The sequence below is a fragment of the Anolis sagrei genome, chromosome 12 (genome assembly GCF_037176765.1).
Source record: "Anolis sagrei isolate rAnoSag1 chromosome 12, rAnoSag1.mat, whole genome shotgun sequence".
In the NCBI taxonomy this organism is placed as follows: Eukaryota; Metazoa; Chordata; class Lepidosauria; order Squamata; family Dactyloidae; genus Anolis; species Anolis sagrei.
In genome coordinates this window covers 9,236,216-9,249,401 of record NC_090032.1, presented here as the reverse complement: position 1 = coordinate 9,249,401, position 13,186 = coordinate 9,236,216, and the positions used below count along the sequence as shown (strand labels likewise).

At 45.4% G+C, this 13,186-nt stretch overlaps 1 protein-coding gene across 3 annotated transcripts in view; it reads right to left on the bottom strand.

Moving 5' to 3' along the window:
• MUS81 (MUS81 structure-specific endonuclease subunit) overlaps positions 1-13,186 on the bottom strand; it is a 52,614-nt gene that overhangs the window by 30,124 nt on the left and 9,304 nt on the right. For all 3 annotated transcript variants that reach the window (XM_067472400.1, XM_067472401.1, XM_067472402.1), the window contains 8 exons: positions 13,056-13,148; positions 9,397-9,477; positions 9,196-9,284; positions 7,323-7,508; positions 7,120-7,224; positions 5,136-5,263; positions 2,256-2,347; positions 657-773 (listed from right to left, as the gene is read on the bottom strand). In XM_067472400.1, coding sequence (XP_067328501.1) covers positions 657-773; positions 2,256-2,347; positions 5,136-5,263; positions 7,120-7,224; positions 7,323-7,508; positions 9,196-9,284; positions 9,397-9,477; positions 13,056-13,148 — 891 coding nt within the window. The remainder of the gene's footprint in view (positions 1-656; positions 774-2,255; positions 2,348-5,135; positions 5,264-7,119; positions 7,225-7,322; positions 7,509-9,195; positions 9,285-9,396; positions 9,478-13,055; positions 13,149-13,186) is intronic.

The window sequence follows — 13,186 nt, the reverse complement described above, 5'->3', positions numbered from 1 at the left end:
TGGCCCTCTTTCGAGTCTATGAGACTGGATGACCATCTGTCAGGAGGGCTTTCATTGTGTCTTCCTTTGTGGCAGAAGGGAGATGGACTAGATGGTCCTTGAGGGTTTCTTTCGAATCTATGAGACTGGATGACCATCTGTTGGGAGGGCTTTGGTGGTGTCTCCCTTTATGGCAGAAGGGAGAAGGACTGGATGGCCCTTGGGGGTCTGTTTTGAGTCTGTAAGACTGGGTGACCTGTTGGGAGGGCTTTAATTGTGTCTTCCTTTGTGGCAAAAGGGAGATGGACTAGATGGCTCTTGGGGGTCTCTTTCGAGTCTATGAGACTGGATGACCATCTGTTGGGAGGGCTTTGGTGGTGTCTTCCTGCATGATGGAATGGGGTTAAGTCTGGATGGCCTCTGGGGCTCCCTTCTGAGTCTATATTACAACTGCCATTGTTTTGGTCTCAGAAGGAGAGAAGAGCAGCCAGGAACTCCTCCATCACGCCTTGATCCCAGTAGATGGAAAGAGGCCTTTCCCTCCATATTATTATTATTATTATTATTATTATTATTATTATTATTAATTAATAATAATAATAATAATATTTCAACTAGCCTCAGAAGGAGAGAAGAGCAGCCTGAACCGGCGAGTGACCTTTCTCGCGCATCCCTACCTGGGTGTTGATCACCGCCTGCTGCAGGGTCTTCTCAGGCAAACTGAGGTGCTCCACGGAGCCGGCATCTTCCACCAAATAGATGGGATGAGAGAGGCCACATTGCCGCAGGCGGAACTAAACAACGGGGAGAGAAAGCATGTCCCAAGTTTGTGTTGCACTCCAGGAATAGGAAAAGCCTTCTGATGATAAACACCACACCTTTTATTGAAGATAATTAAAAACTACCAAGTAAAAAAGCACTTTAAAGAAATAAGTAAATCCAATTAAGTAAGAACATAAGCAGGAGCAAAAATAGTCCAGAGTAAAGTTTAGTAAAGTCCATAAAAACAAAGTCCACACTTCTCTAAGATAATTCAGGAAAACAGGAAACATTAATCCAAGGTATGAGTAGGCATTCATAGATTCCAAACCATGAACAAGAAATACTTAGACAAGAATCTTCCATGAAACAAAGGACGAGAACTACACTTGATTCCAACGACGCTTCATCTGACTATATTTCCCATACTTGGAACTTGTATTGTCTCGTTAAGCAATACAAGTTCGTTAATGGGGGCGACTAAAATGATCAAGGGTCTGGAGAACAAGCCCTATGAGGAGCGGCTTAAAGAGCTGGGCATGTTTAGCCTGAAGAAGAGAAGGCTGAGAGGAGATATGATAGCCATGTATAAATATGTGAGAGGAAGCCACAGGGAGGAGGGAGCAAGCTTGTTTTCTGCTTCCTTGGAGACTAGGACGCAAGGGAACAATGGCTTCAAACTACAAGAGAGGAGATTCCATCTGAACATGAGGAAGAACTTCCTGACTGTGAGAGCCGTTCAGCAGTGGAACTCTCTGCCCCGGAGTGTGGTGGAGGCTCCTTCTTTGGAAGCTTTTAAACAGAGGCGGGATGGCCATCTGTCGGGGTGGGATGGCCATCTGTCAGGGGTGATTTGAATGCAATATTCCTGCTTCTTGGCAGAATGGGGTTGGACTGGATGGCCCATGAGGTCTCTTCCAACTCTTTGATTCTATGATTCTATGACTCTAATTTGTGAATTGCAATTCAGGACCTTTAGAGACAGGTCTCTTCCAAATCAATGATTCTATAATTCTAAGCTTTTCCATGCACTCAGGAATTGGTTTCATTTTTCTTGAGATCCCCTTATCTTTTTCTGCTGGAGCCTGGCAGACCGCCGAAGGCACTGTTCGAGCTGTCTATTTTGACTAATTTTCTCTCGCCTATCTATTTGCTCATTAAGTCTCGCAGCTGGGCCAGGTGCCCAGTTGTTTTCAAGCCCCAAATCATGGGAACTCTCTGGTAACACCATGATCCCCACACCCTTCAGGGACATTCTCATGAGAAACTACACTTTGCACAGGGGTCTCCTGGTCCTTCTCTGCATCAGTATCATTGACCAGACCATTGCCATTTTGAAATTCATTGGCATCACTTCCCACATCCAAAGCACCCTGATCCTGAAACACAATCACAGGTTGAACAACAGGAAGCTAATAAGAATATTTGGGCCAATATTAGATCCAAAAAAGTAGGTTCTGACACATCGTCGATCCAAAATACGTCTTTTCATGACTCTGCTGGAAAGAGCAGCGTACCTTCTGCTCACGAAAGCGGCCATCGATGATGCTGCTGCACAAGTCGGGCATCTTCTTGCGCTCCACGACGTAATCGAGGACCAATTCTTGAGCTGTCGGTGGTTGGAGGTGACCCAGAGTATTAGCGAGAGAAGGAAAGAGAAGAAGCCACTGTGATCATGTTTGCTATATTGGAATCTATTTATACACGTAAGTGAAAAGGTGAATGTGTGTATGAGGGTTGAATGAAAAGTAATGCCTCCACCTTTGTTACTTGGGTTTGGATGAGAATATTTTAATAAATCAAACGCAGAAATAATCCTTAGAATGTGCTCTTGAACTACCACTATTCACTTTTCCATATAATCACCAGACAATTGGATACATTTCTACCAACGGTGAACAAGTTTTCTGAAGCCATCACAGAAGAAGACGACACTCTTTTTCCGCAACCAGCGTCTCACAGTTTTCTCAATGTCTTCATCCGAAGCATCATGATGTCCCCGCAGATCTTGATTTGTTATCGGGAACAGAGGGAAGTCAGATGGTGCTAAATCTGGACTGTATGGAGGATGCCATACGGTGGTGAGATCCAGTCTCTGAAGTTTCAAGTCTATGCACTTTCATTTCAGGCATCAGCATCCTGGGTACCCATCGTGCACGGATCTTCCAATAGCCAAGGAAAGCAATAATAAGACCCAAATTCTTGTGAAATGCCGATTATTCCTGAAATTTCTCTCTGAGTGATACGACCATCGTCCTGAATCAATTTCTCAACCTTTGTCTAATTGAGACCCCACTCAATTAGACAACTATCGGCCAGTTTCCAACCTCCCCTATTTGGGCAAAGTCATGGAACGTGTGGTGGCAACACAACTCTAGGGATTTCTGGTAGACACGGATTATCTAGATCCGGCACAGTCTGGCTTTAGGCCAGGACATGGAACTGAGACAGCCTTGGTCGCCTTGGTAGGTGATCTTCGCCGAGAGCTGGACAGGGGGAGTGTGTCCCTGTTAGTTCTGCTGGACCTCTCAGCGGCCTTCGATACCGTCGACCACGGTATCCTTCTGGGACGCCTCACAGATATGGGACTTGGGGGTGCTGCTTTGCAGTGGCTCCGGTCCTTTCTTGAGGGACGGTCCCAGAAGGTGTTACTGGGTGACACCTTTTCGGCCCCACAACCATTGTGGGGAGTCCCACAGGGCTCAATTTTGTTCCCGATGTTGTTTAACATCTACATGAAGCCGCTGGGGGAGATCATCCGGAGTTTCGGAATGAGGTGTTATCTCTACGCAGATGATGTCCAAATCTGTCACTCCTTCTCACCTGTCACGAAGGAGGCTGTCCAGACCTTGAATCGGTGCTTGGCTGCTGTGTCGGACTGGATGAGAGCTAACAAATTGAAACTGAATCCAGACAAGACAGAGGTCCTACTGGTCAGTCGTAAGGCCGAACAGGGTATAGGGTTACAGCCTGTGTTAGACGGGGTTACACTCCCCCTGAAGACGCAGGTTCGCAGCTTGGGAGTGATCCTGGACTCATCGCTGAGCCTGGAACCCCAGGTCTCAGCGGTGGCCGGGAGAGCTTTTGCACAATTAAAACTTGTGTGTCAGTTGCACCCATACCTTGGGAAGTCAGATCTGGCCACAGTGGTCCACGCTCTTGTTACATCCCAGATAGAACTGCAAAGTACTCTACGTGGGGTTGCCTTTGAAGACTGTTCGGAAACTTCAATCAGTCCAGCAGGCGGCAGCTAGATTACTCACAGGAGCATCATACAGGGAGCATACCACCCCCCTGTTGTGTCAGCTCCACTGGCTGCCGATCCAGTTCTGAGCACAATTCAAAGTGCTGGTTTTGACCTACAAAACCCTATATGGCTCCGCCCCAGCGTACCTGTCCAAACAGATCTCCTTCTACATCCCGCCTCGGAGTTTAAGATCTTTTGGGGAGGCCTTGCTCTCGGCCCCGCCTCTATCACAAGTGAGGCTGGTGGGGATGAGGAGCAGGGCCTTCTTGGTGGTGGCCCCTCGCCTGTGGAATTCACTTCCCGGGGAAGTTAGGTCATCGACATCCCTCTCTTTTAGAAGGAAACTAAAAACATGGATATGGTACCAGGCCTTTGGGTAATCTGGCAGATAGACAAAGGACAATGACAACTAGAATTGATAGGATTTGACAATGTGGAATGAACTTACAGATTCTGAGATGGCGAACGTTGAGCATTAGATTGGTTTTTATCGATTGTGATGTATAACTTGATTGTTTTAATTGTTTTATCATTGCTGTTGATACATGTTTTATCTTATTGTCTGTTGTTGGCATGGAATTGTGCCTTTTGTAAGCCGCCCTGAGCCCCCCCTCGGGAGTTGAGAAGGGCGCAGTAGAAATGCGCGAAATAAATAAAATAAATAAATACATTTTACTTGTGAAACTCGGTGGTTGCTATCACAGGACGTCCAACTCTTGGTTCGTCACGCAAGTCAGATGTTCCCACCTCAACTTCTTTAAACTTACTCGCCCAACGACGCACAGTACTCACGTCAACACGATCACCATAAACAGCACGCATTTTCGGATGAATCTCCTTTGGGGTGACACCTTCTGCTGTCAAGAATTCTATGACTGCACATTGCTTAAGTCGCATTGACCAACCATCTGCGCAGGGTTCCATACTTTGTACTTTAACAACACAACCGTTCAATGCTAAGGCTTCCTGCCAAAATGGAACTGTAGAGGAGAGTCTACTGAAGAAGCCAGTACCTGCCATCTGTTGAGGAGTTACGAAGGTGGAGGCATTACTTTTCACTCAACCCTCGTATGTGGCTGGGGTGCCCACTCTCACAGACAAGCCCCTGCTTTCCTTGAATCCCACTTCGCAAACAAGTCGCTACTCCCACCTGCGGCTGGAGAGACCCGCTCTCTGGCAACCCAGAGGAAGTCGCCAACGTGAAGCTTCCGGACGCTGAAGGGGACATTGCGACGTCGGAGTTCGTCCATTAGTTCCTGTTTCCGGGATGCGGGACCCCTGAAGGGAAAAGGGTTTAGAGGCTAATGAAAAGCAATCAATGCAGCAGGTGGTCATCCTAAGGGAAGAGTCCTGCGTCTCAACACATCGTAAGATTTGTACAAGATACTCTGATAAGTTGGTATAAAACTAGCCTCATCACTATTCAGATGGCAAGAGAACTACAATAAATCTCCTGTGGAGGTTTTTAAACAAGACATTGGATGGCTATCTGGCAGGAGGGCTCTGATGGTGTCTTCCAACCTGGCAGAAGAAGAAGGAGAAGAAGATGGAGACGGAGGAGGAGGAGAAGGTGGAGGAGAAGGAGAAGAAGATGGAGGAGAAGAAGAAGGTGGAGGAGAAGGATAAGGAGGAGGAGAAGGTGGAGAACGAGGAGGAGAAGAACAAGGAGGAGAAAGAGAAGGAGGCGGTGGAGAAGGGGGAGGAGAAGGAGAACGAAGAGGAGGAGGAGGAGGAGAAGGAGAAGGAGGAGGAGCAGGTAGAGGAGGAGGAGGAGGAGAAGGAGGAGGAGGAGGTGGAGAAGGAGAAGAAGATGGAGGAGGAGTAGGTGGAGGAGGAGAAGGAGGAGGACAAGGAGGAGGACAAGGAAAAGGAGGAGCAGAAGGAGGAGGAAGAGAAGGAGGAGAAGAAGAAGGTGGAGGAGATGAAGGAGGAGGAGGAGGAGGTGGAGGAGAAGGAGGAGAAGAAGAAGGTGGAGGAGATGAAGGAGGAGGAGGAGGAGGAGAAGAAGAAGGTGGAAAAGGTGGAGGAGGAGAAGGAGGAGGAGGAGAAGGAGGAGAAGGAGGAAGAGGAGGAAAAGGAGAAGGAGGAGGAGGAGGAAAAGGAGGAGGAAGAAGAGGAGGAGAAGGAGGAGGAGGAGGAGGAGAAAAAGGTGCAGGAGGAGGAGGAGGAGGAGTAGGTGGAGGAGGAGGAGAAGGAGGAGAAGGTGGAGGAGGAGGGGGAGGAGAAAAACAAGGAGGAGAAGGAGAAGGAGGCAGTGGAGAAGGGGGAGGAGAAGGAGAACGACGAGGAGGAGAAGGTGGAGGAGAAGGAGGAGGAGGAGAAGAAGATGGATGTGGAGGAGAAGGAGGAGTAGAAGGAGAAGGAGGAAGAGGAGAAGAAGATGGAGGAGGAGTAGGTGGAGGAGGAGAAGGAGGAGGACAAGGAGGAGGACAAGGAAAAGGAGGAGGAGCAGAAGGAGGAGGAGGAGAAGGAGGAGAAGAAGAAGGTGGAGGAGGAGAAGTAGAAGGAGGAGGAGTAGGTGGAGGAGGAGGAGAAGGTGGAAGAGGAGGGGGAGGGGAAGAACAAGGAGGAGAAGGAGAAGGAGGCGGTGGAGAAGGGGGAGAAGGAGAACGAGGAGGAGGAGGGGGAGAAGAAGGTGGAGAAGAAGGTGGAGGAGGAGGAGGAGGAGGAGGAGGAGGAGGAGGAAAAGGAAAAGGAGGAGGATGAGGAGGATGATGATAGAGACTTAGAGGCTCGATGGCTGTCAGCTTTGATTGTGTCTTCCTGACTGTGAGAGCTGTTCAGAAGTGGAACTCTCTGCCTTGGAGTGTGGCGGAGGCCCCTTCTTTGGAGGCTTTTAAGCAGAGGCTGGATGGCCATCTGTTAGGGGTGCTTTGAAAACAATTTTCCTGCTTCTTGGCAAAATAGATGGCTCACAAGATCTCTTCCAACTCTAGGATTCTGTGATCATGATGATATTTCCTTCTCTGAATATTGATAAGCAGAGTATGAGTGGCCATCTGCTGGGAGTGATTTAATTGTGCCTTCCTTCAAAATGATATAAATGGAGTCATCCAGTCCAACCCTATTTTGCCAGGAAGCAGGAAAATTGTTGGACTGGATGACCCCATTTATATCATTTTGGGGTCACTCACCCAGTGGTCTCAATGACATCCACGCAGAGGACAACTTCAAACTGGCCGGGCTGAAGGGTGAACTGGGGCTTCAACAGCTCTCTTTCTGGTTCGTTGCAGCTTGACCTGCAAAAGGGAGAATGGGGAGAACGAGATCCTTCAAAGATGCGTTTTGAGGACCCCTGAAATATGGGATATTGGAAGAAATGGGCTGTCTTGTTTACCTTGGGAGATCCTCCTTCTCCAACCGGTCTGAATGTAGATAGTCTTCACCTTCGCCCTCCAAAAAAGGAAATAATTCTCTGTTTCCAGTGGATGCGGTTGATTGTGCTTTCGAGGTATCGCCCTTTGGTTCTTCCAAGGCGACCAACTCTTGGGCCAAGGACAAACCGGCCTCTGTCAGAGAATATCTGGTGGAACAGAGCATATTTTTTAAAAAAAAACATTAAAATTTGTAACGTTGGATTGAGATTAGTATGGGAATCAGATTAGAAGGGAAACAACGGAACTCAGTCTGGAAAACCCAACATATATACGAGGGACGTTCATTAAAGATTTCCCCTGACCCACTTCTATATCACAGGATGCTGAAACTGCACATGAGTAATGATACAAGTCTCTATAGCAGTGTTTCTCAATCTGGGGGTCGGAACCCCTGGGGGGTCACAAGGGGGTTTCAGAGGAGTCACCCATGACCATCAGAAAGCACAGCATATTCTGTTAGTCCTGGAGGTCTCTGTGTAGGAAGTTTGGCCCAATTCTATTATTGGTGGAGTTCTGATTGTAGGTGAACTATAAATCCCAGTGACACCTCCCAAATGTCAAAGTCTATTTCCCCCAAACTCCAGATTCATCATCGTTTGAGTCCACAGTGCTCTCTGGATGTAGATCAACTACAACTCCAAAACTCAAGGAAGTTGTAGTTCACCACCAAACTCTTCCAGTATTTTCTGTTGGTCATGGGAGTTCTGTGTGCCAAGTTTGGTTCAATTCCATCATTGAGGGAGTTCAGAATGCTCTTTGATTGTAGGTGAACTATAAATCCCGGTGACTACCCCTCCCAAATGTCAAAGTCTATTTTCCCCAAACTCCACCACTGTTCACATTTGGGCATATTAAGTATTCGAGCCAAGTTTGGTCCAGATTCATCATCGTTTGTGTCCACAGTGCTCTCTGGAAGTAGATGAACTACAACTCCAAAACTCAAGGAGTTCATCACCAAACCCTTCCAGTATTTTATTTATTTATTTATTTATTTATTTACGGCGCTTATATGCCGCCCTTCTCACCCCGATGGGGACTCAGAGCGGTTTACAATATTTATTTTCATACAATATATTATATTATTAGCAAAGTACAATATCAGTATATATTACTATATTGCACTATACCATTATATTGTAATATTATTAGTAATATTACATGTAATTAAATATATAATTATAATTATAATATTGAATTATTATTACTAGTATTATATTGTATTACATTATAATATTACAAATATTATACGTATATACAATATACTATATTATATTATTAGTAAAGACAAGATGGCAGTGTCTTCTGCTCCCCTCTAGTTCTGTGTGCCATATTTGGTTCAATTCCATCATTGGTGGAGTTCAGAATGCTCTTTGATTGTAAGTGAACTATAAATCCCAACAACTACAACTCCCAAATGACAAATCATCCCCGACCAACTCTACCAGTATTCAAATTTGAGCGTATCAAGTATGTGTGTCAAATTTGGTCCAGTGAATAAAAATACATCCTAAATATCAGAGATTTACATAATAACAGTAGCAAAGTTGCAGTAGCAATTACTATAATTTTATGCTTCGGGGTCACCACAACATGAGGAACTGTATTAAGGGGTTGTGCCAAGTGGAAGGCGCATCAAGCCAACCCCAACTGGGACTGCCTTCCACCTGGAAACCAATGCCCTTACTGCGGGAGAAGATGCAGATCAAGAATAGGGCTCCATAGTCACCTACGGACCCACCACCAAGACACCGAACTTGGAGGACCATCATCCTTGGACTACGAGGGATCGCCTAAGTAAGTAAGTAAGTACACACACTGGCATAGGATACATACCTAGCTGGGATATTGGTCTTGAGGACCAGCTCCTTGCGGATTAGATTGCCGACAGCAGACCAAGCTGTCTTCTTCTCGCCTGGGTCAGCCTGCAATAGAGAAGAAGCAATTCCAGTGAACACAGAGCAAACGTAAGCCATTTCGAGTGGCTAACAGAGACATTTCACAACCAGATATATTCCACGTTTGGAACCAACTCACCAGACAGAAAGATTTATTACAGAGTGGCTCAGCTGCTCTTTGTAACTCCGGCTTTGTCAAGTAACCCCGAGATTCCGGATTCTAGGAAAGGGATAGAAAAAGCAGGCTAGGCTTGGTATTATCTTCCAACATCCTTTTCTTTTGCTCTGACCTTTCAGGCAGAATTGAAAAACAAATGGAAAGGAGATTCCACCTGAACATTAAGAACTTTCTGACTGTAAATAGAGCTGTTCAAAAGTGGAACTCTCTGCCTCAGAGTCCATTGGAGGCTCCTTCCTTGGAGGCTTTTAATCAGAGACTAGGAGCCCCTGGTGGCGCAGTGGGTTAAACCCCTGGGGCTGCAGGATCGAATTCGGGGAGAGTGTGGATGAGCTCCCTCTATCAGCTCCAGCTCCTCATGCGTGGACATGAGAGAAGCCTCCCACAAGGATGATAAAACATCAAAACGAGCCCCTGGTGGCGCAGTGGGTTAAACCCCTGGGGCGGCAGGATCGAATTCGGGGAGAGTGTGGATGAGCTCCCGCTATCAGCTCCAGCTCCTCATGCGTGGACATGAGAGAAGCCTCCCACAAGGATGATAAAACATCAAAATATTCGGGCGTCCCCTGGGCAATGTCCTTGCAGACGGCCAATTCTCTCACACCAGAAGCGACTTGCAGTTTCTCAAGTGGCTCATGACACGACCAAGGAAATCAGAGGCTGGATGGCTATCTGTTGGGAGGGCTTTGGTTGTGCTTTTCCTGCATGAACGAATTGGGGTTGGACTAGATAAGTGTTTCTCAACCTGGGGGTCGCGAGGGGGTTTCAGAGGGGTCACCAAAAACCATCGGAAAACATATATTTTGGATGGTCTTAGGGAACCCCTTTGGCATAATCGTTTGGGTTCACAGTGCTCTCCGGATGTAGGTGAACTACATGTCCCCTAAATCACTGTCAATCACTGTCAATTAATTCGCAAATCCCTCCAGTACTTTCTGTTGGTCATGGGGGTTCTGGGTGGGAAGTTTGGCCCAATTCTATCATTGGGGGGGTTCAGAAAGCTCTTTGATTTTAGATAATAATAATAACAATAACAATAACAATAATAATAATAATAATAATAATATAATATTTATTATTAGCATGCTCTTTGATTGTAGGGGAACTATATTATTATTATTATTATTATTATTATTATTATTATCTACAATCAAAGAGTATTCTGAACCTCACCCACAATAATAATAATAATAATAATAATAATAATAATAATATATTTATTATTAGCATGCTCTTTGATTGTAGGGGAACTATATTATTATTATTATTATTATTATTATTATCTACAATCAAAGAGTATTCTGAACCCCACCCACAATAATAATAATAATAATAATAATAATTGTTATTATTATTATTATTATTATTATTATTATCTATGTAAATAAAAATATAATATTTGTTTGTGGGATTAACGTAACTCAAAAACCACTGGACGAATTGCCACCAAATTTGGCCACAAGACAGCTACTAACCCAAGGAGTGACTATCACTAAAAAAACCCCCTGATTTTATCATTTGGGATTTGTAGTTGCTGGGACAAGAATTCATATGGGTATGCATCTATATAAATAAAAATGTAATGTTTGTTTGTGGGATTAACAGAACTCAAAAACCAGTAGGCGAATGGACACCAAATTTGGACACAAGACACCTAACAACCCTTCACTCAATTTTTTTTGATTTTGTCATTTGGGAGTTGTAGTTGCTGGATTTTGTAGTTCACCTACAATCAAAGAGCATTCTGAACCCCACCAATGATGGAACTGAACCAAACTTGGCACACAGTTCTCCCATGACCAACAGAAAACACTAGAAGGGTTTGGTGGGCAATGACCTTGAATTTGGAAGTTGTAGTTCACCTACATCCAGAGAGCACTGTGGACTCAAACTATGATGGATCTGGACCAAACTTGGCACGAATATTCCGTATGTCCACATATGAACACAGATGGAGTTTGGGGGAAATAGACCTTGACATTTGGGAGTTGTAATTACTGGGATTTATAGTTCACCTACAATCAAAGAGCATTCTGAACTCCACCAACAATGGAATTGAACCAATCTTGACACACAGAACTCCCATGACCAAGAGAAAATACCAGAAGGGTTTGGTGGGCATTGACCTTGAGTTTTGGAGTTGTAGTTCACCTACATCCAGAGAGCACTGTGGACTCAAACAATGATGGATCTGGACCAAACTTGGCACGAATATTCCATAAGTCCACATATGAACACAGATGGAGTTTGGGGGAAATAGACCTTGACATTTGGGAGTTGTAGTTACTGGGATTTATAGTTCACCTACAATCAAAGAGCATTCTGAACCAGATCCATCATTGCTTGAGTCCACAGGGCTCTCTGGAGGTAGGTAGAGCAAGTGCAAAAGAAATGATCTCATGGGAGGGATTTTTAGCTTTTAAAAAATGGTTCATGTTGATACAATTGTTGTGAGAGCAACACCACATTCAGGTACAGGGCTCTTGGTGTCAAGGGACGTGAAATTAGGTTCTTGTGGGTTTTTTCAGGCTATAGGGCCATGTTCTAGAGGCATTTCTCCTGACGTTTCGCCTGCATCTATGGCAAGCATCCTCAGAGGTAGTGAGGTCTGTTGGAAGTAGGACAATGGGTTTATATATCTGTGGAATGACTGGGGTGGGGCAAAGCACTTCTCTGCTGGAGCTGGGTGTGAATGTTTCAACTGACCACCTTCATTAGCATTTGAAGGCCTGCCTGAGCCTGGGAAAACCTTTTGTTGAGAGGTGTTAAGATGCGCCTGGTTGTTTCCTCTCTGCTGTTTTGCTTTGCCCCATCCCAGCCATTCCACAGATATATAAACCCATTTTCCTATTTCCAACAGACCTCACTACCTCTGAGGATGCTTGCCATAGATGCAGGCGAAACGTCAGGAGAAATGCCTCTAGAACATGGCCCTATAGCCCGAAAAAACCCACAAGAACCTAGTGATTCCAGCCATGAAAGCCTTCGACAATACATTGGACGTGAAATTCACGTAACCAAGTGTCAAGCTGTTCCTGTGTTCTAATCTTGTGAGCCATAGTTTTGCCTGTCTGGGATTTACTCCACCAAACTCTTACAATATTTTCTCTTGGTCAGTTGGTTCAATTGCATTGATGGTGGAGTTCAGAATGCTCTTTGATGGTAGGTGAACTATGAATCCCAGCAACTACAACTCCCAAATGACAAAATCAATCCCCCCCCCCCCCCAACCCCACCACTATTCAAATTTGGGCGTATCGGGTCTTTGTGCCAGTGAATGACAATACATCCTGCATATCAGATATTTACATTACGATTCATAACAGTGGCGAAATGACAGTTATGAAGTAGCAACGAAAATAATGTTATGGTTGGGGGTCACCACAACATGAGGAACTGTATTAAGGGGTCACAGCATGAGGAAGGTGGAGAAACACTAGACTAGATGGTTCAGGTGGTCTCTTCCAACTCTATTAATCTATGATTCTATGACCAGGCAGGCGTGCCATTCTGAACTGCGAGAGATCAGGGAAGGCGTTGTTCCCATATTCTCTTTTACGAGTTCTCCAGGGTCACACATCCCGCCCATAGTGTCCCATTTTGTACCAACTACAGCTTACCCTCCAGTCCTGGTAGAGAGCCACCAGTACGGCATATGCTGCAGACCGCTGGGCTGGGATCCGGGCACGTCGGCGGGACGCAAGCTGCTTTTTCTTATAGGAAAAAAGAAATCAGTTGCTAAATTAATCTT